Genomic DNA, 26,720 nt, shown 5'->3' on the forward strand with positions numbered 1-26,720 from the left:
ACCAGGTCGTGGGTTCGAAGCAGCCTCTCTGCAAATTTTGCGGGGAAGGCTTCCTCGGTTTTTCTCTTCTTCAGACTCCACTCATGTGGGAGCCTCCGGCACTGGGTCTACCATTTTTTTTATGGTATATCCTTCATGCCAAGTGTACTGTACTACTGTTTCTATAGAGTAAATTCACATGGGTAAGAAGAAGAACGACGTTGATGTGAACAGCGATAGTAGTTGAACTGTTGTGCTATGCCGAAACTTTTGGTTTCAATTTTTTGGAGAAATGGTGTGAATTAATCCTAACTTGACCAGAAGGTAGGCATGTCAGTTGTGAGTTGCAACAAGGATCACACATACAGCCATACATACTCCTTCCCTTCCAAAACGTAGGTCGCTTTGTTATGTCTGAAATTTTGTTTCTTTATTGTCCCGTTCGGCTTGCCGAAACTTAGCTGAATTGGCTGAAAAATACTGTTCTGACTGAATTATTGTGAGAGAAAAATACCGTTCCGACTGAAAAAATAAGCTAAATAGTGTGAATTATAAAGTAAGCCGAACGGGCCATTTAAATCAACCATGAAATATATCTTTATACTATGTTTGTTTGGAATTTGATATAGGGTTATTTTATAAACTCAATCAAAACAAAAGAAGCCTGACTTATAAAAAAATTAAAATGGTCTGTGTTTTTTGGGATGAAGGGGTTGGAAACAAAGAAATCAATACAGGAAAGGATCTCCCGACACTGTTTTGTAACCAAAACCTTGATTGTTTTGACGCACATGACCATTTTTGCAGTGTGAATTAGTCATTAGAAGCTAGGATAACATGAGAAACAAACTAAAACCTCCAGATTAAATACTTTCTTTATCACTAGACTTCAACGTGGCCAGCTGATTTACTCAATGAATTGGTAAATACACATTTATAGTATATAAACCTTTACATGTTTTTGCATTTCACAAATCCGTTGCAGTCTACTCCCTCCGTCCAAATGATGTCTCAAAATATTTGACGTTATAGCTCTGCTCATAGGCCACACTGCCTACTGCATCAGTCATCTGTCAAATCGTTGTCCTCTGAGGTGTATCGCGAAATGTGAAAAGTTGGTCTGTGATGATTTGGTGTTTTGTGTGTGGCGTGAGAGCAAGCACCCCATTAAATGAGCATGTCAACTCAAATACACAGTAGCCTAATGATAAGTTTATAGAGGTAGCTAGGTCTTTTATTTGTAAGCTTATAGATTGTTTGGTTGCCCCTCCATAATTTTAATCGTTGTCCCATTAGATGTTTGATACATGCATGAAGTATTAAATATAGACTAATTATAAAATTAATTACATAGTTTACTACTAATTTGCGAGACGAATCTTTTGAGTCTAATTAGTCCAAGATTTGACAATGTTTTGCTATAATAAACCTATGTTAATGACAGATTAATTAATCTTAAAAAATTCATCTCACGAAGTATTGACGGATTATGTAATTTATTTTTTTATTAGTATCAAACATACTATGCAATATTCTTCCGATATGTCTCCTAAACTTTAGTAGTCGGATCCGAACACCCCTTTAGTGAATGCAACATTTGCTATAGTGTCTTTTATTACGGGATGGAGTGAGTAACCGGACAGATCCGGGTTCTTAGTCCCGACAATGGAATCTTTTTTTTCCGCTAGTAGAGGCCCCGAGACTCCCTGAATCCCTTGGTACTTTTTTTGAATTTATACAGCGAGTACTCCCTTCGTGTTAAAAAAATAAAGTTGTTTCGGCACTATCTTTAAAGCATAACTTTGAGTACTTATTTTTATAAAGATATTTATCAAAAAATGATATATGTAAATTTGTATGAAAGTATTTTTTAAGATAAATCTATATATCTGACTTTCACATTTTTAAACACAATAACTTAAAAGTTATTCATGATTTATATTTTTAATGTAAGTTTTGTCCAAAATAACTTTATTTTTTATTTTTAGTACGGAGGAGGGAGTACCTGGCATGCGCTCCTGGGCCTGAGCCCATCCACCACCGGCCTTTTGAATTGGGCAGAGCTCGTCGGTACGTCGCAGAGCAGCCTAAAGCCAAAACCGAGGGAGTCTCATCTCCGCACTTGTGGCCTGGCACCTGCTGCGCACACACCCATTTCTACCCACCCACCCCACTAGCCCACGCAAGCGGCCGATGGTTGCTAGTACTGTAGAGTGCTAGTACTTGCTACCACGACCACGAGCACTGCTACCTCCGGGGCGCTGCCGCGCGCGGGCGAGGCGATCGAACTAGCGGTGGTTCTAGCTGCATCCCCCGATCAACCCCGCCCCCGGCGCCCAAGCACGTAAGCGATCCCTTCCCCCTGCTTCTCGCCTCGGTCTGGGCGCGATGGGTGCTGGTTGACCCCCGTTTTGGTGGGGTTTAAGGCGGGTTTTGTGGTTGTGGTTGTGGTTGGGAGGATGCGGGCACGGGTTGGCGCTCGCTTGCCTGTTGGAGCGCAGCGGGCGATGCGGCGCCGTTTTGAGCGGTTTCGGGGCTAGGGTTTGGGGGAGATGGGGGCTGAATGGGCCAGCCTGGGTTGGGTTGCAACGGGTTGAGGTGGTTCTGAACTTTGGGCAGTTGGGGTTGGGATTTGCGGGCTTTGTAAGAGCGGAGCTGCGATTGGACGTCTTCCTGCGAGGCGTTTGTTGGTTTTCGCGTGTATTTTTCCTGGTCTGCTTTTAATGTAGTTCGTTAGGGGGACATGGCCGGAATTTTGTGTATTATTTTTGCCTCTCTTTTTTTCAGACCTGCATTTGTTGTAACAGTTAATCGCTTATGATTCTGGTGCAGCTTGGCTACTTCGAAATTGCTGGAGTTTTGGTATTAGGGGAGCTGGGGATTTGGGAGGCCAGAACTGTCGTATTATTTATTTTGTTTTTAATTGTTTGCATATCACAAAGCATGTGTGCGTGGTTCACTGAAACTGGGGAATGATTCCACTTTTCTGTGTGGTTGGCGAATGCTGTGGAGTACTTGAGTAGCCTTTTGACTTCTGTTCTGCCCAGGTGCAGAATTTAACACGGTGGCTTGCTAGATGGCTCACCTGATGATGAGATGTGTATCAGCAGTGATTTTCATGACCAGCATGACAGAAAGCTGGGTTGTTATTTTTGTGCTATGAATTATTATTATTTTTGTTATTCCAGGTGGTGATCCAATTGCATATTATATGGAGTCTTTGAATTCCTTTGGTTACTTATTTTGTTTCATTATGGATTATTGAATTTGGTACTCCTAGTTTACCTGCATCAGCATGTATAATGTCCATACTTGTTCAACTTTCAAGTTTTATCAAAGAATGGACGTTTTATGAACATTTGAGATGAGAAACAACTCTTACGAAGCAAACATACCTATGAACTAGTAACTGGGAGTCCATGATTCTTTAGATTTTCTTTTCCACTTTCCTGTTAGTAGATGTTCTGTACATTACTTCCCTTTTTATCTGCCCTTTGCTTCTCCTTGGTGGCTTCGTGGTCCTAGTGTGTTACTGGTTCCAAATATATTTTTAGACATTTATTACTCCATATTACTCTGTGCTGCTACCTATGGTGAATTATCTCAGTAACGATTTTGTTTGTCCAACTTGCCCCTGCATGTATGCTGTATGCATATTAATGTTGCCATTTTGCACGTTTTTTCATGATTTCCAAAGAATGGGTGCTGGAAGGAAGACTGAAACTTTCTATGCTGCAACACCAAGTGCACAGACACAAAATCGAAGCAATGAATGGTATGGAGCCTTTTCTGTTGCTGCCCGTAATCTTCGGGAAGATGAGCTAGGAGGAGTGATTTTTGGCTGCAAACACAACACCATGAATGAATGCCTCTCAAAACAGCTGTTTGGTTAGTAAATTCCTTTCCACCTTTTTCTTAACTAGCAATTCCTTTTCCACCTTATAATGCAACGCCGCTACTGCAATTAAATCATCACCCCCATAAAACTATAAACTGTCATCCTCACATCAGTTCTTAGCTTTTTGGAACATTGACTTCTCGTCAGTATTTTGTTCAATAGGTTTGCCTTCAAGCCATTTCTCATATGTGAAGAATGTTAAACCTGGCATGCCCCTATTTCTGTTCAATTATAGTGACCGAAAAATGCATGGAATTTATGAGGCTGCATGTGCTGGCAAGCTTAACATTGATCAATTTGCTTGGAGTGATGGTGGTAGAATAAAGACACAATTTCCTGCACAGGTATCATCAAATAAGAATCCTTCCATTTATGCAGCACCATACCCATGTATGTATGGTTAATCTGGTCATAGGTTCATAAGCTTACTGACTCGTGAGTGACTTGTGTATTTTGAAGGTCCTCATCTCCATGAAGACTCACTGCTTTCCAGTTCCAGAGTCTCAATTCCAAAGTGTGATCCGTGGCAATTATTACAGACCTCGTCACTTCTTCTTTGAGCTAGACCATGAACAAACAAGAGCTTTGATATCTTTGTTTAAGCCTGCCCCTGTTCATGATGTTCCAAACAAATGGGATCCTTCCAGATCTATGCAATCTCCAACAGTCGAAGCGTATGTTAATCCTGGTCATGTGAAGCCTGAGTCCTATATAAAGGATCTCAATCCATTTGATGTTTCTTCTGAATCTCATTGTATTGACCCTTACAACTTGGTTGATCCAGATGGTGAATATGCTAGTGCGAGTAGAACATCAACAAGCCACCTTGACGATGAGTCTTCTAACTGGGATGATTTAGATGATGTTGCGACCAAGGAAGGAACTGAATTTGTCAATGATGACCATCCACATATTAATCCACAACATAATGAACAGTGTGGCACAGTGGCTGTTAGGCAGAAACTACAAGAGATGTCTGTTTTACGACAGCAGGAGGCTCAATCCTCCAAGGACACTGTTGATTCTGCTTCAAATAAACCAATGCCTCAAGAACCACAGTTTGATGCCACACTCCCCACAGACCCATCTGATTCCACCTCAAAGGGTGATGTACGTATTGAAGACCTGAAATCATTAGGGCAATCTCGTGGAAATGCTGAGGTGCTTTAAGCTATTCCATTCTATTGCTTTCTCTTTCACAGAAATTACTTTCGGATTACGCTCCATATTTTCAACTGTATTATTTGTAATGTTTGCTATGGCAGTCCTATCTGATATGTCTTGTTGTCTGTAGCTGCTTCACATCGTCAAAGAACTATCCAAGAGGAACCAAGCAATGGAGAAAAAACTGGTACTGCTCTTCTTGCCCGTTTAGGTGGAAAAATGAATGCCCTGTTCGCTTGGCTTATAAGCCGTACTTTTTCAGCCAACGAATATTATTTTTCTCTCACAACAAATCAGCCAACGGTACTTTCGGCCATGGCTTATCAGCCAAGCGAACATGGCAGAAAGCATTATTATCCATTAGAGTATAAATAGATAGATTATTTTACTTTCCTCATTGGCTCCGGATCTGCATTAGCATATCTGTGGTTATTTGGATTTTGAAGTTAGCTCAAATGTTCAATAGAATTATGGAATTACATATGATATGTGTACCCTGTAGATGTGGTTGATGCCGAGTTATGTGGTATTGATGCATGGTATATGTGCAATCTCCCTCCTAATTGTGGTTCTTCTATCTACCAGTTTGAGTCAGATAAAGAAATACTGTTTCTGAGGGAATCGATGAAGGACACAGGAGGAAGAATTCAGGAACTGGAATACCAGTATGAGAAACTACAATCAAACTATAACTCTTTGGTCCCACTCCTTGGTAGTCCACATGATAATATGGAAGGACCATCAATATTCCTAATAGGTGGCTACAGGGGCAGTACTTGCCTGTCATCACTAGATTCCTTTTGCCCTAAGACAGACAGAGTAGTGCCTCTGTGTTCAATGAGCTCAGCCCGTGCATATGCAGCAGTAGCTGCATTGAAGGATCATCTCTATATTTTTGGTGGTGGGGATGGCAGTTCATGGTATCACACAGGTAAATGTTCTAACATGATCAAGTGTTTTATATAAGTTCCAAGCTGTTGACTATCTGCATTCCTTTTGTTGAAGTGGAATGCTACAGTATAGGCAGTAATAAATGGATAACATGCCCCCGCTTGAAACATGCAAAAGGAAGCCTTGCTGGAACTACATTGAATGATAAAATATTTGCTATTGGTGGTGGAGATGGGTCTGCAGTTTTCTCAGAAGTTGAGATGTTTGATCCAGCACTCGGGAGGTGGATAGACAGTGTGTCAATGCGGCAAAAGGTATGGTCTCACAGTCTCACACTTCCTATCACATTTAGTTTGTTGGATATAGAGTAGAATGTTCTAAACTACTCACTCTGTTCCAAATTGTAAGTCATTCTAGCTTTGTCCCAAGTCAAACTTGTCTAACTTTGACCAAGTTTATAGAAAAATATACTAATATCTACAATATCATACACATACACTATCAAAATATATGTTATGATGTACCTTATGAATCTAGTTTGGTGTTGTTGTTTGTGCATTTTTCTACAAACTTGGTCAAACTACAGAAGCTTGACTCAGGACAAAGCTAGAATGACTTATTGTTGGCTTCCCTACTAGTCCATTCTTTATTCTCGTGTTATGGTTAACAAGATTCAGGATCCATATAATGGAGCAAAATTTAAAAAGGAAATGTTATAGGGAGAAATTGTTTGAACTCTATAGCTAAAAGTTCCAGATCACAAGAAGAAGCAAGTTTTTGCAATAGGTAGTCATATTATTTTATTATTGTTTGCTTGTCATAAATTGGCAAAGCACTGTTCATTCTTATAGTAAGATCAGTAATTATCAACTGCATTAGAATATGGATAGCTATTTAAGCATTGGGATGGTGAGTGTGTATATTATATGGAAGTAGTTCTGCATATCTCTAATTTAATGTAGTTTCTTTTGGAACTAATAACATATATCGTACATATTTTTCACAAATATTTTTCCAGTCTGTATCAAACTACTCCATCCAGTCACAAATAAGTGATGATTTGGGCATTGACACAACTTTGACTAGTACTTCTTATTATGAAGTATTTGTAAAATATAGAAGAGGTTCATTTAAAAAAAAAACTCGACCTGCGGGGGGTATGATGGCCCCTGGGTTTTTCCCTTTAAGAAGATCTTCTCACACAGATCGAGAAAACCCCCGAACCCCCGCCCCCAGCCTGACGCAGTGGTACCGTAACCCTGTGAGAACCGGGCCGGGGCCAAACTGCGCTTTGGCACCTGGGGGCGGGCGAGGGGATTTTTTTAACCTCAGCCTGAAATTCGCTCCCACGGGGAGTCGAACTCAGGACCTGAGGAGTGCCGCCGAGCCACCTAACCGCTTGGACTAGGCGCCCTTTGGACTAGGTTCATTTTTATGAAACTACATTTTGAGATAAATCTACTGTTAGCATTCTCAAATATCCAAACTCAACATTTAAAAAGTAACATGCGACAAAAGCTTGAAATGGTTGACTTAAGACAACCCCAAAACATTTACTAATTTGTGAGTGGAAGGGAGTATGCATCAAATTGCAATGCGTGAGCGTATTTGCTGGAGAGAATTGGGCGCTATTTCATGTGATTTTGTATCTGTAGGATAAGGATCATCTGCATGTGTCCATGACTTAATTGTTTTGTGTTTGTGAGATAATCTGCTGCTCTCCCTCTCCAGCTTTTTGCTGCAGCAGAGTTTGAACCATTTCGGTCAGCTCTTGCTAGCTTCTGTAGAGGTATGGCAATAGGCCATCGCCTCCTTGTACTAGTCTGTACACTTAGAAGTGGCAATAGGCCACTAGTAGTAGTGGCTTACCTCAGCCATACATAGTTGGTAAGGCTGATCTCAGCCATGTCCTAGAGGACATTGTAGTTGGTGTACTCACCTCTACACTTGTGCATATATTCACTAGGCAATACAAGGAGAAAACCAGTTCAATTGAACACACATTCAGAGTTTCAGTGTTGTGCTCGTGGTGTGTGTGTGCTCTGTTGTCACCCCCTTCTACCTCTAGCTGTGGGTGTGTGTGAGGGTGTTGGTGAGCTAGCTGCTCACCTGTGCAAGGAGATCTAGGGCCAACAGTGTTATCTAGTTTACCCACGATGGTTTGATTTAGAACTCAATTCTTGCTTTTGTTTGTTATATATATATGTTGTTCCAGAGATTTGCTCCTGCTGCAGCCGTATTAAGTGGTACACTCTATGTAACTGGTGGTTATGATGGCAACACGTACTTACAGTATGATCCTTGACCATTCTTTCAGTATTATGATTATGATTTAGATGTCTTTTTACTTTGCTATTGACAAAATGATGGTAATACACAGATCAGCAGAAAGATATGACCCAAGGGAAGGTTTCTGGACTCTGCTTCCAAGTATGAGTGCAAGAAGAGGATCCCACTCCGTAGCTGTCATGAGGGAATCCTTGTGAGTTCTGAGACTCTTTCTCTCCATCTCCATCCTATGACCTCCTTGCAACCCAAGACTTGCATAATCTGCCTCATTGTTGTGTACACTGAAACAGGATAGCTTATGTTTCAGATTCGCTGTGGGAGGGTATGATGGAAACAGCAAGATTTCTACTGTAGAAATCTTTGATCCGCGTGCCAATTCATGGAGGATAGACAGTTCATCCAGCACCGCAAGAGGATACGGATGTGCGGTGACAATGGATGATAATCTGTACCTCATTGGTGGGGTCAATGATGCTGGAGAAACTATCGAGACTGTAAGTCTGTTGGTTGTTATTCTCCCATGATTTATTTTCCCTGGATTTGTTGGATTCTTGAATTTCTTCTGGTGGTGTTTCGCAGGTTGAAGTTTACAATGAGAGGCAAGGCTGGTCGATCTCTGGCTGCAGATCCATAGGGAGGAGGGCCTTTGCCTGCGCTATCACCGTTTGACAGGACCACGGATCTCATAGCCTACCAATTTTTTGGAACAGCGTTATGGTTTTGCAGCCTTTGCCCTCTTGGTGGTTCTACACATTGGTCAGAGTATACCTTCTTCCCAAAACAGTCACTGGGTTGAGAAAAAATTTGCTCCCTCCTTCCGCCCCTACTTATACTACTTCCGTCCGTGGATAAATCAACTTTTAGAGTTGTCTTGAGTCAAACTTTTGCAAGTTTGATTGAATTTATAGACCAGTATTTTTGACACAAAATTATTGGATACACCATGAATATATTTTTCATAGTGTACTCATTTAGTGTCATAGGTGTTAATATTCTTTCCTATAAAATTGGTCAACCTTACAAAAGTTTGATTTAGGACAACTCTAAAAGTTGATTTATTTGGGGATGGAAGGAGTATAAGACAAAGCCACCTATTTTTTCTGGTAGTGCATTTCGGAATTGACAATCACAGAATGCCACCAAATGGTTAAGGCCACAGTAGCATGTTCTGTTGTGTAACGTTCAGGCAGTCTACTGCTGCTTGCACTTTTGAGAAACTAGATATGGTATAGGTGATGAGGCGGAGGGTTCATGAGTATTTTGGGGAGTTCAAATGTACATGCCGAGCTCCTTACAGCATTCGAGACACGCTCCTTGGAGCATTATTTCTTGCTCCGTAATTGCTGAATGCTGATGGTAGCAATCTAGCTAGCTCTGGCAGCTCTAATTGGCAGCCAGTGGATATGATTGTTGCAAGGTAATCGCTCTTGTCCAGTGAACTGGTAGCATCTGTATTCTTCTCATATATAGTGCGATCGGTTGGTGGAATCTGGACTATGCGGCAATGCATTGTGTTGGTGAACGGAGTGCAACGCTGCTAAGCAAGGAATATGGTCCTAACTCTAGGTATTTGGCCCGCCAAACTGCCTATCGTAGGAGCAAAGATGCGGTTCGACTGCGGACCTGTTGCTTGTGCGAGATTTCACAGGGTTAGATAAGCCTTGATCAGTTCAGCCATTCTTTCCAAAGATGCTCGATTGCGTTGCGTGTTTCTGAGTAAGTTTTCGTTAGCCTGATGAGGGCTGGTTATCTTAGCACAAAAGGGATTTCTCTCATTCCCAAATGTTAGCTGTGAGCAACTCCAATAGCTTAGCTAAAATTAGTAGCCAAATTCTATAGTTTAGTCATTTTGTCAGCCTTACTATTTTTTATTTTCAGATAGCTAGCGTCTATGGTTGGCTTTATATGGCCACAGAAAATTAAAAGATAGCTAGCTTTCTATTTTACAAAGTCAAATAACACATTTGTTAGAGCATACTTTAATAGCCGAGCTATTGAAGTTGCTCTTAACGTATGGATAAAAATGGAACTTGAGGACTAATTGGGCGGTTAGACAACCGATAAGCGATTGGTGTTTAAATTCTGAAACCTCACGAAAGCAAAGAAAAAAAAAAGATTCTTCCGATTACCAATCGACAGCGCAAGGTTCCCGTAAGGCTACATCGTCCAGAACGGCAGAATCCAAATAAATCAACGGTGGACTCCTTCAGACGTACACACCAAATAAACCAACACCTTCGTGTCGTTCTCGCTGCAAGCAATTATCCAGGATCCACCCTAGTTTATGCGATTAGCATCGCGCTTTCCCCAGCTTTCTTATTTAAAATCACACTGTTTCTTCACTGCAGCATAAGGCACCAACTTACCCTAGTTTATGCGATTAGCATCGCGCTTTCCCCAGCTTTCTTATTTAAAATCACACTGTTTTCTTCACTGCAGCATAAGGCACCAACTTGAGCAGAAATATGTTGCACCGATTTACCTTTGGCTCAGCACGGAAGTATAAAAGGGAGATTCCTCAAGGTCCAATTGACAACAGAAATTCTTCAACTCAGACACCCATCTTCAAACCGAGAATCTACTTTACCCGAAACTTTCCCGGGCCTTACTGGACTCAATCATCGTCGACCAGAATTCTATCCCAAAAACATTGCCTTCTTCCTCTATAAAATCTACCTATTCCCCTCATCGATCATCAAACCACCAGCTCAAGTTTCCAGCACTAGAGCAATGGCCTCCAACTTTGTGCCTGATGCCTGGGCTTGGATCACCAGCCTGCCCCCATTCACCCATTGGCGCACCAGCGCCATGTCCCTTTGCATTTGCACCACACCATCATCATCAGCGTCATCACAGCCATCAATGAACCTCTCGATTGTGAAAAACCCTTCCATCCCCCAGCCTTCTTATGTTACCTTCTCCATCTTTGCAAACTACAGTGTGCCAGTTTCCCTGTGGACGTCAAAACCAGTCCATCTGAAAACAAAGACACAGCAAACTCTAGATGAACAAGATATGATACAGGTCTTCGTTGACATTGTCAACTCAGTGATGAGGTATTGTCCAGACAAAAAATCGTCATTTCGGTTCCCTGGGGCACAGCCTCATGCCAACTTCAAGGACGTGTTCAACATAGTTTTCTTGTCCCTGGCCTTCCTGGTGTGCATCTACGAGTCTCCTCGTGATCTCCGTCCTGGATGCTTGGATTCACTGAGAACCCAGCTTACTGGTTCAAAGTGCAGAGATGCCGCAAAGAACCTTGTAAAGATGCTTGGGGCAAACCTTGAGGACCAGTGGATGCAGACAATGAATCTCGCAGTAACTAACTGGATCGTTGAGCTGAGATCCGCAAACCAGTCATCTGGGGTATCATCGCCGCTGTTCTCATATGCCCTCTCAGCAAGCGGGCTCTGGAAGGTGCAGCTGTACTGCCCAGTCATAACCATGGGCATGGAGGAACCTGCAGAAGCAACACAGGATGAGCGCCTTCTCTTCTCACTCATTTATCAGCAGGTTGAATGTGTGATTCAGCTAGCTTATAGAACAGCAAGAAGGGATAACTGGATTGATGTCGAGGTGAAGGTAGACAACATAAGGTCAGTTATTTTAACATATAAGAACCAGTTCTTTCTATTACATGAACTCACAATCAAGTTTCCGTTCTTTTTCCTGAGGTAGCAATAACAACTTGATTTTTTAGTACAAAGGCCAAAGAATAGTTCAATTTTAGTGGTACCTGTAAAGTCTATCTGCATAAGTTGGCATCAAAGCTAGATCATTAGATAACAAATAAAACCTAGACATGTCAAAATATAGTCACTTTCTACACTAAAGTAAATTGACATGGAGTAAGGAATCATGTATATTTTTGTAAAATGTTGTTAACTAGGAACAATATAGATCTTAGAGTAAAACTCCCATTTGAGTAGTCTACACCAGAACTGTCTAGAAATTCATTAGCATATGTAATCTATAAGCCAACACTATTTAAAAATCATTAGAAATTCATGGTGGTTCATTGTTTCACAGACTATGATTAGCTGTAGAAAGCAACTTCATTAAAAAAAAACATTTGTCCACACACATGGACTATCTAATAAAACAAAATAAAAGGGAACAGACAGCACTCACTTTTGGCATCTAACACAGGTGTGATGTGGACTCTTTGGTCTCTGAGACCCTCATGGCAGAACGTGGATATGGCTCTGAAGAGAAGCACTTCCCATCTCGTGTCATGCTGCAAATCACACCTATGCAACAATCTGATGTGCTGTCTGTTTCTGTCGGCAAGTCCAACGACAACCCCACACATGAATTTGGTTTTGAGAAGGGCTTTGAGGGTTCCTTTGATCCCCCAAACTCATTTGGTCTGAAGGCATCAGTCACTGAAAGCCTTACACTGGCCATGAAGCCCTGGAAATTTGAGCAGTCTGTGCATGGCAACACTGCAACCTTGAACTGGTTTCTTCATGATGGTGTCAATGGAAGGGAGGTTTATTCCTCAAAACCTTCAAAGCTTTCTCTGCTTCAACCCAGGGCCTGGTTCCGTGACAGGTACTCAAATGCATACCGCCCGTTCACAAAGCAGGGGGGTGTCATTTTTGCACGTGATGAGTATGGAGATAGTGTCTGGTGGAAGATCTGTGGTGCAACACTAGGAAAGACTATGAACTGGGAAATCCGAGGGTGGATTTGGCTAACATACTGGCCTAACAAACAAAGGACCTTCCATAGCGAAACAAGGTGGCTTGAATTTAGAGAATGCCTGCAGCTTCCCCTTACAAAGTTTCCATAAATCACTTTACTCTGAATGATTGTATAGCAGTATGAGATATAACCATTGAAAAATCCATGCATGTATGAGGCACAAAAAGTATGATTACTCTATTGTAACTGAATGTACCATTACAACGAAATAACTTGCTCATATGCCTGCTTTGCAATTTAATGCAATCCTAAAAATTTATTCGGTGTACTTACCATTCCTTTTCTTGACCTAACTTGAGTTCAGCTGAGCAAATGTGCAATATTAACAACCAAGAGAGCTCATTAAACACGGACTCATTTCCTACTATAGTACAGGAACTCAACACACAGGACAACTTCTTGTACCGGTTGGCTCATAGTATAAAGCTATGTCTCAGTAAGATGAAAACCACGAATGACTACAACGCTTCAGGTTGAAGCATTTTCCTAACATCTAGAATGAAGTTATTCCTACTTCTCCCCATAACCATGCTTCTAATATGCAAAAAGGCTAAACCCATCATCTCCATCATGGTATTCTTCATGTGCTTCAATTTTTTTATCAGCATTCAATTCTATAATTATCATCTCAACCACCTCTTCAACGTTGAAGTAATCATAACTTACTTCCCCTTCTTTGTGTAACACACTCTTCTCAGATTGAATGACGTCCACAGTCTTGCAGGCAACGTGGACACTTCCCAAGTCATCATTCCCTTCTGTTTTCACCTCATGGACCTCAGTCTCCACAGATTCCACCTCAGTCTCCACTTTCTCATCAGACCGTTGCAACGTGGCAGCTGGTACACTAGATGCCAGCAACGAAAGCGCCGATGTGCAGCCAGAGTTGGCGTCAGCAGAGTTCTCCGAGAAGTTGACACGTGCCTTGGGGCCATACATGGCCTTTGCCGCCTCATCGTATGCATGGGCAGCCTCCACAGCGGTAGGGAAGGAGCCCAGCCATAGCCGCCGGCCACGGTTGGGCTCGCGGATCTCCGCCACCCACTTGCCCCACGTCCGCTGCCTCACGCCACGATACACGCAGTTGACGTTCTCAGGCCCTCCTTTGCCCGCCATGCACCCTTTCTTGGAACCCTTGGCCGGCGCCTTCCTGGAGCCGCTCTCGTCCTGCAGCTTCTGGTTCTGCTCCTTCCACCACTTGATCGTCTCGGCAATGGAGTCAGGGCCAGTGCTCTTCCTCCTCATCCTCTTCTTCCTGACCCAACAAGGCAATTCATTCATCATTTCATAAGGCCCGGAGCGGAAACATTCAAATGAAAATCACAAGATATAGAAGGTCATCTATCTAATCCGCTTCAAGGAAAGAAGTAAACGAGCCCTGTTGATTCCTCCAAGGGCCAGCAGTAATCTAACCAAGCTGAAAAGAAAGAGAGAGTCGTTTTAGATGCTGTGCACACAAGGCAGTTCTTCTGCTGCCATGGCACTCCAGGAAGAAAAGGCATGGACCTGCACCACCATGAACACAGGAGACTTCCACATCCGCTACCCAGGGGCAACATCACCTGTCTGTCTCGCCCAATTCAGCACTGAGACACCGCCCCGAATAATTTTGAACTGTAATTCTCCCCCCGAGATGTCTATCTTACAAAATTCTCCACCGAGAAAGCTTGAAGTTAACCCAAAAACAAAACTATATTTGGAAACGAAGATCGGATGAAATAGTGTCGGGAACTACTCCTAGCCGTGGAAGATTTGGTCTACCCAATCCGCCGCCAAACGAGCACAGCAGCGAGATGGATGGACAAGCTCCAGGTCAGCAGCAGGAGACTCGTCAACACTACCCAAACCCAGACCACCAGACAGAAGCACATCGGCAGGCAGGCACGCACCGATTCCGCGGCCGGCTAGGCGCACGCACAGCGCCGGCGCAGCAATGCTCGACGAGCACCACGCACGAGCAAGGAAGACCGGCGCGCGAGAAGGAGAACCGGAGGACAGGACAGGACAGCTCACCTGACAAGGGCCCCGGAGGCGGCGTCCCCTTGCGCTCCCTGGCCGGCGGCGGCGTCTCCCAGTTCCATGGACGGAAGAGCGAGAAGAGAGCGAGAGATCTCCCCGCTCCTCCGCTGCCCTGCCTAGATTTCGTCCCTCCCTCCCGCCCGCCTGGGCCTGGCCGGCCGCCTCTCTGTGGCGGTGTGGCGGTGGTATCCTCGTTGTTTCTCGTCTGGGCAGCAGCCAGATCTTCTACGGCCGGCGCGCCCCCCGGATCTCTCCCCGTCCCCCTTCCCTCTCCCACCTCACACCTCGTAACGCGGCAGGTGTCGGTGTCCCCCCACCTCTGACGCTGCCGCCGCTTCGCCTGCCTGGCCTGCCTGCGTGCGTGACTGCGTCCGCTTCGGTTTTGACGTGGACGCCACCGCGGTGCGGCTAATCTGGCAGGCTGCAGGCGGGCGCGGGGGCGCCGGGGCGGGTCAAACGAGAAACAACACCCCGCGCCAGCAAGCGTTTACACGCCAGCCATACGGCGTCCGCCCGCCGCCCTGCCAGCACCAACACGCGCGCGTGCTTCTCTCTCTTTCTAACAGAAACAGCGTCGTGTCCGTGCAACCAACTCCGGACGCCTTTTTCGGCATCACCATTAGAAAAACGAAAACCCTTTGGATAGCTACTACAGCGGCCTTTGGCTGACCATGGATGATGCTGCGGGCTGCGGTGGCTAACGGCCACCCCATTGTATGCTCATGAGCATTTGTGCCCACGATTTGAGTTGCTTGACGATGACACAGATGGACAGTATTATGGCATGGTAGATCTTAGGCTTGTGTGGATTCAGAATCAGGATAGGTTACCGCCATTTCAAATTGCATAAAAAGAGGTATATAGGCTAAATTTGATTGATATCCGACAAATAGATATACCATACATAACATCCCATTTGTTGGGAGAAAGGAACTAACGTAACTGTCAACTGTAAAAATGCCCCCCCGCCCCAATTCGAAACGTCGAAGAATCCAAAAGATGCTCAAATAGGCTACGAGACGTCTTCCTTTACGTGGCAAAAAGGTAGCAACGCTCGGACAAATTAAAGAAGAAGAATGTGAAAGTCGAGGTTCGAAACCCTAGATTAGCTTCGTCGAGTTGAACTCGATCAGCTGACTCTTGTTTACACATATCCCGATAATTTAAGTGATACGTAGAACTAAGGTGACCATCTTATCTACTTTTATCGTACCTTCTCACTCCTCTGTCTCTTTTGTGTCCTTCATCAATTTTGGACGTACGTGTCGTATTGTATACACTTTTACTTTTTACCTCGTGCATACACTTACTTCTATCAATATCTTTCGAATTTGATGTTCATATATCATACTCTTGCGAGCATCTTTGGAAGATTAAGGCTGAGCTCTTTGATAGGCACAGGCAACACAAACCAATCTATAATCTCAATTTTACAATTTTATAAATCCTATAAGAAAAGACTCTTGTATCACCATTCCTTCTCGCGCCAATCAAACCAAGGTAGTCTTATATGCCGCATATTTTTTCCCCAAATTCCCTGTCGTTGTATCGGTTCACCTTGTTTTATTCGTAGTTACAACTTTTGTTCAACATATACGGTCGTCATCACGCATCAGCGGCGCTCAAGTTCTTTGGGTACATCATCCAGTCAGATAAAGTGTTGTCTCGGCAGATTTCAAAGAAAAAAAAGTGTTGTCTCGACAAGGCGGTGGCGGTGGTGCCTTGCCCGACGGTTCTTGCGGCTACCGGTGCTTGGTGCGTGAAATTTTCGTATTTTGGTCTCTTTTGAAAACAATTTTTAGAAAAATACCTACGCCAAAACATTTTATGAAAATAGACCATTTTTAGGCGTCTTAGCACATGACGCCGAGATATGAGGCTCGGCGTCGTGTCACTCAACGCCGAGGTATTGCCATGTCACGGACGACCGAGGTCGTCGTCGACACGGTGGCGCGTGGGTCCGAGATGTCGGCGTCGTGTCCGCCGACGCCAAGTGCCCAACCTCGGCGCGGCTGGACTACACGCCGAGCTACTGGACCCACCCGGAGCGCGGCCCAGGCGGCCCAACAAAGCACGGTGGCCCAGAAGCTCGGTGTTGGGTCACTTAACGCCGAGCCTCCAGACCTCGGCGTGGCCCGACTTAACGCCGAGGTCTGGTCCCTTTAGGCCGCGCCGAGGCCCCTTCTTCTTCCTCCCTCCATTCTGAAACCGCCGGCCTCCCTCTCTTTCTCTTCTCCCCCGCGCCGCCACCAAACCCTAGGCTCCAAAATCGACCCTCAGTGCCACGATCTTGGCTCCCGAAGCTTCCTCGAGGTAATAGTCCCTCCCCTCCTCCATTCTATCCGCGTAGATGTGCTTGCATTGTCTCTAATCATATGGAATCATGGGTGTATGGTGTTTTGGTATATGTGTATTTGCATTTGCAAAATGTATGGCTTAGGTTGATTGAGTGCATTGTTGTTTAACTGCTTTATGTGCTGAACATGTTAGGTTAGTTTGGTTTCTAGTTATTTTGGTCATTAGGGTTCTTTGTTTATTGTAGGTGTCATTAGGGTTAGTTATTTGTTGGTCATTAGGGTTACTATGTATTTTATTTATTTGTTGGTCATTACATTTCAATTTGTTATGACTAGAAATGATTATGTTGTTGGGGTTGAAAAAGATGAAATGATATATTTTAGTTTCTACTTATTGGATTGAAACTCACATGATATATTGATATGTGACACTACTTGTTGTGTGATGGCTGTAGATGGATAAATTAGTGAGGTTGCATCTTGGAGGCCGTATTGTTAGGACAAGAGATGATAGTTTGGAATTTCTGGACATGTGTGAGGAGTTGTTGATTTTTTCTGAAACACCATCTTTGACCCAGTTAGTGGAGCGAGTCAAGGTTAAGTTAGGCTGGAATGAAAGAGACGTGCATGTTCAGTTTGAAGGTGTCATAGATGTTGGGTCATTGAAGGGTCCTCGGATCAAGCGGTTGCTCAAAATTACAAGCGAGACTGAATGGAATGATTACAAGGCAGTTGTATTGGCCTCAGAAGTGCGATCTTTGGATTTAGTAGTAAGTAAGGAGTCCGGCTTAGGAAATGATAACTTCGAAGCATGGCCATCTTCCCCCGCTCACATAGGTTATGGTCCTTTGCCTGAAGAAGAAATACTTGTCACACAACTAGGCTACGGTGGGGATGAGGAAGAGAATCTGGTTGCCGGTGGTGAGGGCAATCATGATAGTGATGAAGAGAATGATGATTATATAATTGTTGATGCAGAAGAAGGTTTGGACGACGCTAGCGAAGACTTTTCTATTGAGGATGAGCTTAGCGACGAAGATGATCTTAGTGGTGAAAAAGACTTTGGTGATGCTAGGGCTACGACCCGTTTTGACATGGAGATAGCTGGAGATGATGAATCCTTCGTAGAGGAGATAGCCGAAGACTCTGATGACGATCGCCCTGTTGGTCGTCTGAATTTTAGGGAAATAGAGATATTGTCTAGGATCTTGCCTTGGAGAGATCCACTAGTTGGTGATTTTGAGGACCTTAGCCATGGTCATAGGGCAGTAGCTGATGGTGGGCCAAGTGATACAACTATGCCTGATGTTAGCGGTTGAAGGGTCGAGATGGCGACTAGAGGGGGGTGAATAGTCTTTTTTAAAACTTAATCGCGTCGGCTAACCGATATAAATGTAGAATTAAGACTATCGGTCTAGCCAAGACTATACCCCACTATATATGTTCACTAGCACCTTTCAAAGATAACAATTATGCAACAAAGGTGCCGGGCTAGCTAGAGCTCTCTTAACCAATGCTAGGAGCAAGGTCACACAAACCTATGCCTCTAGTACTTTTAAGCAACAAGGGAGCTCCTACACATGCTAGTAAGCAAAAGCACAAAGCTAACAAAGCTCACTAGCAATGCTCAATAACAAGGCAACCAATGCCTAATTAGAGAGCGTAAATACTTAGCTACACAAACTAAGCAATGTGACTAACAAGGTTACTAAAACCAAATTAGCCACGCAAGGGAGCTACTTCTATGCTACACAAGCAAGAAGATAATTGGCAAGCTACGCAAGCTATCTAATTACAAGAGCAACTACACAAGCTTAATATGTATAAAAGTAATTCCAAGCTTGTGTAACGGGGATGCAAACCAATGGGAAGAATAAGGTTGACACGATGATTTTTCTCCCGAGGTTCACGTGTTTGCCAACACGCTAGTCTCCGTTGTGTCGACCGCTCACTTGGTGGTTCGGCGGCTAATTAGCATCACCCGCTAAGCCCGCACGTCGGGCGCCGCAAGAACCTACCCCTTGAGTGAGAGTAGCTCAATGACACGCTTTACTAGAGTTGCTCTTCGCGGCTCCCACAGGGCGAGCACAATGCCCCTCACAAGCACTTCTCCAGAGCGCCGCACAAGCTTCTTGCGCGCTTCGATGGAGACCACCACCAAGCCATATAGGAGGTGGCAACCTCCAAGAGTAACAAGCACCACCGGCTTGCAACTCGATCACCTAGTGCCACTCGATGCAACCTCACGATGCAATCGCACTAGAATCGCTCACTCACACAATCGAATGATCACTATCAAGTATGTGTGTGATGGAGGGCTCCCAAGCACTCTCAAGCATGGACACTAAGTCCCTTGAGGTGCTCTCCCCCAGCCATGGCCGAGGGCCACTTCTATTTATAGCCCCAAGGGCTAAACTAGCCGTTACCCCTTCACTGGGCAACGGTCGGGCCGACCGGACGCTCCGGTCATGTTGACCGGACGCTGGACCTCAGCGTCCGATCGCTCATAGACGACCACGTGTCCCGGTTCCAACGGTCACTTGACCTGACCGGACGCTGGACCCTCAGCGTCCGGTCGTTTCCAGTAAGCTCCCGAGCATGACCGGACGCGTCCGGTCGAACGCGATCGGACGCAGCCAGCGTCCGGTCACACTCCAGCTACTGTGTCACCGTATGTCAGCCTGACCGGACGCAGCCTGCCAGCGTCCGGTGCATTCAGATCCAGCGTCCGGTCAGTTGACCGACGCCAGCATCTTCGCGACCAACTCGTTTTCAACTCTAACTTCTTCACCCTTGCTCCAATGAGCTAACCACCAAGAATTTGCATCCGGCGCAATAGAAAATAGGCATTTCATTTTCCCGAAAGCGCCGAATCCCCCAAACCCATCTCAACCCTGCAAACACCACCGCCTTTGTAAATGTGCCAATACCACCAAGTGTACACCACCATGTGTATGTGTGTTAGCATTTTCACAATCATTTCCCAAAGGATGTTAGCCACTCAACTTGCCACGCCACTCGATCCTAGCGTCAATGCAAAGTTAGAACACTCGAGTGACACTAGATGACCGATATGCAAACAAGTTTGCCCCTCTTGATAGTACGGCCATCTATCCTAAACCCGGTCATAAACTTCTCTACACACCTATGACCGGTGAAATAAAATGCCCTGGGTTATACCTTTGCCTTGCGCATTCCATTCCACCTCCTTCAATGTCGATGCAATACATGCACCAACATGATCAACAATGATATGATCCACTTCATATCATCACATGATCATATTGGTTCATCGATCTTGACTCTACTTGCTCTTCACCGTTGCCATCGTCCATCGGCGCCAAGTCTTACTCAAGCTTCACCGCCACGCGGTCCATCACTCCAAAGCCTTCGACTTGCCCTTCACGCTTGCAACCGATCCATCAAGCCAAGTCTTGTCTTGATCTTCTCCACCTTGATCACATGACTCAATGTCATGTCTCATGTGCATTTAAGCTCCTTCATCATCGCATGTGTGAGCTTTGCAACATCTCCAAGCCATTTTCACCTTCATGGCATATGTTGCTCACACACATGTACCTGTGGACTAATCACCTGTGTATCTCACATAAATATAATTAGTCCACCTAAGTTGTCACTCAATTACCAAAACCAAACAAGGACCTTTCAGCGGTTGCCTCATCATACGAAAGGGCATATTGTTTGCTACCATGGATGAGTTGAAATCATGGTTGCAAGAGTACTCCATTGTACACAATCGACCTTTTAGGGTCATCAATTCATTCAAGGAGAAGAGGTACACTGTTGCTTATGAAGAACAACAGTGTGGTTGGAGAGTATGTGCTAGGAAGACGAAGGCAGACAAATGGAAGATTACCTCAGTGAAGCAACCACATGTTTGTGCCACTGCTGAGGCAGAAGAGAACCATCTGCAGCTCAATTCTAGGTTCATTGCAAGGCAATTATGCCCCATGGTGAAGCATATGCCAACCATTACGGTGTCTGCGTTGGTTGAGATTATCTTCCAATGGTACAATTACTATGTCAAGTATAGGAAAGCATGGAGGGCAAAGCAACGTGATATCCGATACTATGTCAAATATTTGGAAATTGGGAAGAAGCTTATGAGCGCCTCCCTGTAATGTTGAACACAATGAGGGCTATAAATCCTGGGATGCACTTCGAGTATTTACCTAAGGAAGGTGAAACAAGGAATGGTAGCCAGGTATTTGGAAGGGTGTTTTGGGCGTTCGGGCAGAGCATCGAAGCATTCAAGCATTGCAGGCCCGTCGTCTTAATTGATGGGACCTTTCTTATAGGGAAATTTGAAGGCACAATGCTTATTTGTATTGGGACAGATGCAGAGGACCAGCTTGTGCCATTAGCCTTTGCGATTGTTCGGAAGGAGGACACGGATAGTTGGTGTTGGTTTCTCAGGCTAGTAAGACAAGTGGTAATTGGTCTGGGACGTAATGTTTGTGTGATATCTGATAGGCATGCTGGCATTCTGAATGTCGTAGAACAAGAGATTCCTGGTTACGGCCAAATACATTACCGGTGGTGCACTAGACACCTTGCTCAGAATCTTATAAGGCGTGATCACACAAAGGACAACTTCAAATTATTTGAGGAGGTTTGCAGGCAGCAAGAGGTTCAATTATTCAAAGATAAGTTAGATGCCTTGAAGTTAGCCACAAATGTTGATGGCAGGCAATTCTTGAGCGAGTTGATGGCGTCGAAGGATAAGTGGTCACTTGCACATGACATCGGTGGTTGGAGATGGGGCTTCATGACTAGTAACATGGCAGAGATGTTCAACAGCCTTCTAAGAGGTTGTCGTGGTCTGTCTGTGACTGCTATTGCCTCATTCACCTTCTACAAGTTGAATTCTTGGTTCGTTTCGAGGAAGAAGCATGCGAGGTCTCTATGGACAGCAGGCAAAGCTTGGCCATTTTTAGCATCTCAGGAACTAGCTTTCTCAAAGAAAAAGTCTAAACGATAGAAGGGTTCATGTTTCGATCCGATCAACCATGGATATGAGATTCTAGAGGGTGGTGGAACTAACATTGGTGGTGAAAACCGAGGTGCTCGAAAACATAAAGTAGTGATCAATGAGAACAAGTGTACGTGTGAAAAACCGATCATATACCATAGGCCTTGCTCCCACATGATTACAGCCTGTCGCCTTAGACGTGTTGACGCTGAGGTCCCTCCCCATATGACCGCGGAGTTCTCTTTGAGGAACCTAATGAGCACCTAGAATCCTCAGTTCGAGCCATTTCTTGACGAGAGTCAATGGCCTACTTATGATGGCCCCAAGTATGTGGCTGATCTTGGTTTACTCTGGAAGAGTAGAGGACCTAGGCGGTGGAAGCGGTTCAGGATGGATATGGACCGAGCCATGAAAGGTAGATCAACCACGAGTAAGGTTGGGAGACATTTTGTAGAGGACACTCAAAAGAGCCGTTGCTCTGGTTGCCATAAGCCATGCCACAATAAGAGAAAATGTCCTGAACTACTTAGACAACAGGTATCCACCAAGCTAGCTACTAGAATTGCTTTGTGTAATAGTACATTGGTTTACTTTTATTTTTTTTATTTTTATGTTACTTCGTACCTCATACACATGCTTTAACTTATACTAATGCTTTGGCATTGCTTATGTTGCAGGATGGATCGGTTCCCCCTTCTTGATCCAAGGTTCGATGAGCACCACCGGGCTCGGAGGATCAAGAACGGAGAGGTATATTCAACAATTCGTATGAAACATTGCATTGTTCATGTTTTGCTCTATAGTCCATGCTCTTTATAAAGTGACATGAACTAATACTTTTTCATGCTTGTCTTTTATTGCAGGTTTTGAATGTGCTGAGGCCAATGACACATGAGGCCTCTACGACCATGGTCTACGACGAGAGGTACATGCCCCTCCTGAAGCTGGCGAACCTTGCTATCGTTGCTCGTGTTTGTCGTCGAGGCATGCCACCTTTCAACCCAGCGGCGCTGACGGTGTTGATAGATCGGTGGCGTCCGGAGACACACAGCTTTCACCTACCATGCGGGGAGATGACGGTCACTCTTGAGGATGTTGCCATGATCCTTGGAGTCAAAATCCGAGGATTCCCAGTGACAGGAGACACGGAGTCCGAAGGATGGCAGCAGCGGGTTGAGCACTTCTTGGGACGGCCCCTAGCGGCAGTTGAGGCTGGCAAGAAATGGCGCGGCAGTGGGGTGTCCCTGAGGTGGCTTCGTCAGTAGTTTCGGGAGTGCCCACCCAACGTAGACGCCGAGACCGTGACATACTACTGTCGGGCCTACGTCCTCCACATGTTTGGTACGGTTCTCTTCCCTGACGGCACTGGAGACACGGCGTCCTGGATGTACATCCCGTGCCTTTTGAACTGGGAGGATGTCGGCAATAGGAGTTGGGGCTCGGCTATACTTGCCTTCCTGTACCGTCAGCTTTGCAAGGCACTCTTTTTTGCAGATTTGGGTGTGGGAGAGGCTTTCAGTTGGAAGGCCGCATCCTGAACTTGTAACCCTTTCAGTACTTGTAGCCCTTTCAGTGACTGCAACAACACAAGTAGTCTTTTCAGTGATACAAACAGTACCACTATAGTCTTAGGATAGTTAACGAAGTACAGGGCATAAGACCATCTGAAATAAAATCATAGTGCATTCCAACATAATAAAAAAAAGTCCAGGAAATAAGTTCATCTGAAATAAAAGCAGAGTGCATTACAACATAGTAAAAAAAGTCCAAGGCTACACGACATCGCTCGTGAATAAACCAAATACCTACTGAGTGCAACGAGGCCACTTTCTCTTCCTCTCGGCATCGGGATTCTCCTCCATCGCTGCCTTCACTCGGCGCACACGCTCAAGCTTCTTCTCTCTCTCCGCCCTGTACGCAGCAACACGCCTCCTTTCCTCCTCTTCCTTATGCTCCTTTTCTATAGCCTTCAGTCTGCGTCTCTGCTCAAACCTCTCCTTAACCTCCGCATCCCACTCCTTCAGGCCTTCTAGACGCTGCTTGTCCGACTCCTTGATCTCAGTGTCAATCCACTGCTCAAAGTCACACAGTGGTGGAACGGTCTGCAAGAAAAACAAATTGTTACAAAACAAATAAATAAGCAATACTTAATATCACAAAAAAATTAATTAACACAATAAAAATTCCTCACAAACGATGCACGGCGCTGTTGCTTTGTAGGTTCCCATGCATAATTGGGACATATCCAATACCTTTGTCTATATGTTTCCTCATCTTCAGAGAGTCTATCTTGCAAGGATCACCACAAAAGCACATTGGTCGAGGAACACCTTCAGGGAGAGGCTTTAGGTCGTAGGGATTTGCCCTCTGGCGACCATAGCTACAATTGAAAGAATTTAGTCATATTAACGGAGAACCAAACCTAAACTTAGGGTTTTCTATTTGTTGCACAGATAATGAATAAACATTGGGATTACCTTGGAATACGAGCTTTACCACGCCTTGGCATCCTAACATTACGTAGAAAAAAAATCAACCCAAAGTACCTTGCAACGAATGTAAAGGTACTAACACTAAATCACCATACCTCCCAAATAAGCTTTTCATTACAAACCCTAAACAAATTCGAATCCCAACAAACACAAAATTTAACTCAATGATTATAAACCATAACATATACAACAACAGCAACAGCAACAACCATACATTTGGGTCATTCAATCATTTGAACCACCATACATTGAACGAATAATATGAACATGAACCAAACCTATAATGCCAAGTTCAAAAACAAACGAATCTAAATGGATGAATTGAAAGAGGGGAAAGAGGAGTACCTTGGCAAAACGCCTTGGTCATAACAAATTGAAATGTAATGACCAACAAATAAATAAAATACATAGTAACCCTAATGACCAACAAATAACTAACCCTAATGACACCTACAATAAACAAATAACCCTAATGACCAAAATAACTAGAAACCAAACTAACCTAACATGTTCAGCACATAAAACAGTTAAACAACAATGCACTCAATCATCCTAAGCCATACATTTTGCAAATGCAAACACAAATATACCAAAACACAATACAACCATGATTCCACATGATTAGGGACAATGTAAGCACATCTACGCGGATAGAATGGAGGAGGGGAGGGACCATTACCTCGAGGAAGCTTCGGGAGACAAGATCCAGGCACCTGGGGTCGATTTTGGAGGTTAGAGTTTTGTGGGGGCGTGAGGGATTTGGGAGCCGGCGGCCTTCAGAATTTGGGAGCCGTGGGGGAATGGAGGAGGGGATGGAAGAAGAAGAAGGGGGCCTCGGCCTAAAGGGACCAGACCTCGGCGTTGAGTCGGACCACGCCGAGGTCTGCAGGCTCGGCGTTAAGTGACCCAACGCCGAGCTTCTGGGCCACCGTGCTTTGTTGGGCCGCCTAGGCCGCGCTTCGGATGGGGCAGTAGCTCGGCGCGCAGTCCAACCGCACCGAGGTTGGGCACTTGGCGTCGGTGGACACGACGCCGACATCTCGGACCCACGCGCCACCGTGTCGACGACGACCCCGGTCGTCCGTGACGTGGCAATACCTTGGCGTCGAGTGACACGACGCTGAGCCTCATATCTCGGCGTTATGTGCTAAGACGCCTAAAAATGGTCTATTTTCAGAAAATATTTTGACGTAGGTATTTTTCTAAAAATTGTTTTTAAGAGAGACCAAAATACGAAAATTTCACGCTTGGTGCCAAGTGCCAGACAGCGAGAGTCACGCGCCGTTACGAGGGACTGGTGGGGGGAGGACGGCAGCAGGTGGCTGGGCTGCCAACGTCAGGCGCGGTGTGCCGCTGAAAGTTGTCGTGCGCGCTGGGTTTTTTCCTCTTTTTTTTTTTTTTTGAAAACCCTGGCCTTTTTCCTACCACGGCTTTGGCGGTTGATGGGCACGCATCGATCGCAAGGCCTCGTCGTCGTCGCTGTTGCGTTGCTCGGCACGGTGAAGCTCGGCCCGGTCGGTTCGGTACGGCCCACCTTAGTTCAAGATCACATATTCAGAAATTTTATTTGTTGCTCAAAAAAAATTCAGAAATTTTATTTTATACTTGCTAAAAAAAGAGAAATTTTTATTTTACTTCGGTTCGGTGCATCATCGTTGCTGTCTGTCGCAGATTGCTGACTTCACCCAACTTTGATCAAATTCATGCATGTGCGCTGCCGCAGTGCATCAGCTCATTACAACATCAGAATATTACATAAGCGAGGAGGATTCAGTTCATCTATGATCAAGAATTCATTACTGATAATACAACACTAGTCTGAAGAACTGGAGGTCAGAACTAATTGTTCCATCCAATGTTTTCAAGTCGTCTGATTAATCGCGATTAGTCGGTCTGGTCGGTACCATGACCTCGATTAGAGACTTCGACTCGATTAGCTCGACTAGAAACCTGGTCGTCCGACTAGTCGACGACTAATGATTAGTCGTCCG

At 44.7% G+C, this 26,720-nt stretch overlaps 3 protein-coding genes across 9 annotated transcripts; 2 read left to right on the forward strand and 1 right to left on the reverse strand.

Annotated features, from left to right (window-relative positions):
• The first annotated feature begins 2,033 nt into the window (after nt 1–2,033).
• LOC136449543 (uncharacterized) lies at nt 2,034–9,623 on the forward strand. 6 transcript variants are annotated; one of them, XM_066449589.1, is made up of 12 exons: nt 2,034–2,323; nt 2,812–3,121; nt 3,677–3,867; nt 4,040–4,221; nt 4,337–5,038; nt 5,172–5,228; nt 5,627–5,972; nt 6,047–6,246; nt 8,148–8,224; nt 8,313–8,414; nt 8,529–8,715; nt 8,801–9,623. In XM_066449589.1, exons 3-12 carry the CDS (start codon nt 3,678–3,680, stop codon nt 8,888–8,890), a joined length of 2,133 nt encoding a protein of 710 aa, XP_066305686.1. In that variant the 5' UTR covers nt 2,034–2,323; nt 2,812–3,121; nt 3,677; the 3' UTR covers nt 8,891–9,623. The 6 variants fall into 6 exon arrangements, with proteins under 6 accessions (XP_066305686.1, XP_066305688.1, XP_066305684.1 ...); XM_066449591.1 differs by having other exon boundaries at nt 3,033–3,121; XM_066449587.1 differs by having other exon boundaries at nt 2,812–3,867.
• Nucleotides 9,624–10,148: 525 nt separating this feature from the next.
• LOC136449544 (uncharacterized) lies at nt 10,149–13,119 on the forward strand. The gene is made up of 2 exons (XM_066449593.1): nt 10,149–11,817; nt 12,371–13,119. Exons 1-2 carry the CDS (start codon nt 10,952–10,954, stop codon nt 13,014–13,016), a joined length of 1,512 nt encoding a protein of 503 aa, XP_066305690.1. The 5' UTR covers nt 10,149–10,951; the 3' UTR covers nt 13,017–13,119.
• Nucleotides 13,120–13,267: 148 nt separating this feature from the next.
• LOC136449545 (dehydration-responsive element-binding protein 2A-like) lies at nt 13,268–15,440 on the reverse strand. 2 transcript variants are annotated; one of them, XM_066449595.1, is made up of 2 exons: nt 14,942–15,440; nt 13,268–14,345 (listed from the first exon to the last, which is right to left on the reverse strand). In XM_066449595.1, the coding sequence occupies exon 2, from the start codon at nt 14,210–14,212 to the stop codon at nt 13,463–13,465; it is 750 nt and encodes a 249-aa protein (XP_066305692.1). In that variant the 5' UTR covers nt 14,213–14,345; nt 14,942–15,440; the 3' UTR covers nt 13,268–13,462. The 2 variants fall into 2 exon arrangements, with proteins under 2 accessions (XP_066305692.1, XP_066305691.1); XM_066449594.1 differs by having other exon boundaries at nt 13,268–14,183; nt 14,942–15,439.
• Nucleotides 15,441–26,720: the final 11,280 nt, after the last annotated feature.

Source organism: Miscanthus floridulus, chromosome 5 (assembly GCF_019320115.1).
Source record: "Miscanthus floridulus cultivar M001 chromosome 5, ASM1932011v1, whole genome shotgun sequence".
Classification (NCBI taxonomy): domain Eukaryota; kingdom Viridiplantae; phylum Streptophyta; class Magnoliopsida; order Poales; family Poaceae; genus Miscanthus; species Miscanthus floridulus.

What these genes read in the sequence shown, in the direction of transcription:
- LOC136449543 (XM_066449587.1), top strand. Translation starts at nt 3,570, where the DNA reads ATGGTGAATTATCTCAGTAACGATTTTGTTTGTCCAACTTGCCCCTGC. An exon ending in AGACACAATTTCCTGCACAG is followed by an intron (nt 4,222 to 4,336) that starts GTATCATCAAAT and finishes TGTATTTTGAAG; the next exon opens with GTCCTCATCTCCATGAAGAC. An exon ending in GTGTGTCAATGCGGCAAAAG is followed by an intron (nt 6,247 to 8,147) that starts GTATGGTCTCAC and finishes ATGTTGTTCCAG; the next exon opens with AGATTTGCTCCTGCTGCAGC.
- LOC136449544 (XM_066449593.1), top strand. Translation starts at nt 10,952, where the DNA reads ATGGCCTCCAACTTTGTGCCTGATGCCTGGGCTTGGATCACCAGCCTG. An exon ending in GTGAAGGTAGACAACATAAG is followed by an intron (nt 11,818 to 12,370) that starts GTCAGTTATTTT and finishes CATCTAACACAG; the next exon opens with GTGTGATGTGGACTCTTTGG.
- LOC136449545 (XM_066449594.1), bottom strand. Translation starts at nt 15,009, where the DNA reads ATGGAACTGGGAGACGCCGCCGCCGGCCAGGGAGCGCAAGGGGACGCC. An exon ending in GCCTCCGGGGCCCTTGTCAG is followed by an intron (nt 14,184 to 14,941) that starts GTGAGCTGTCCT and finishes TTGTTGGGTCAG; the next exon opens with GAAGAAGAGGATGAGGAGGA.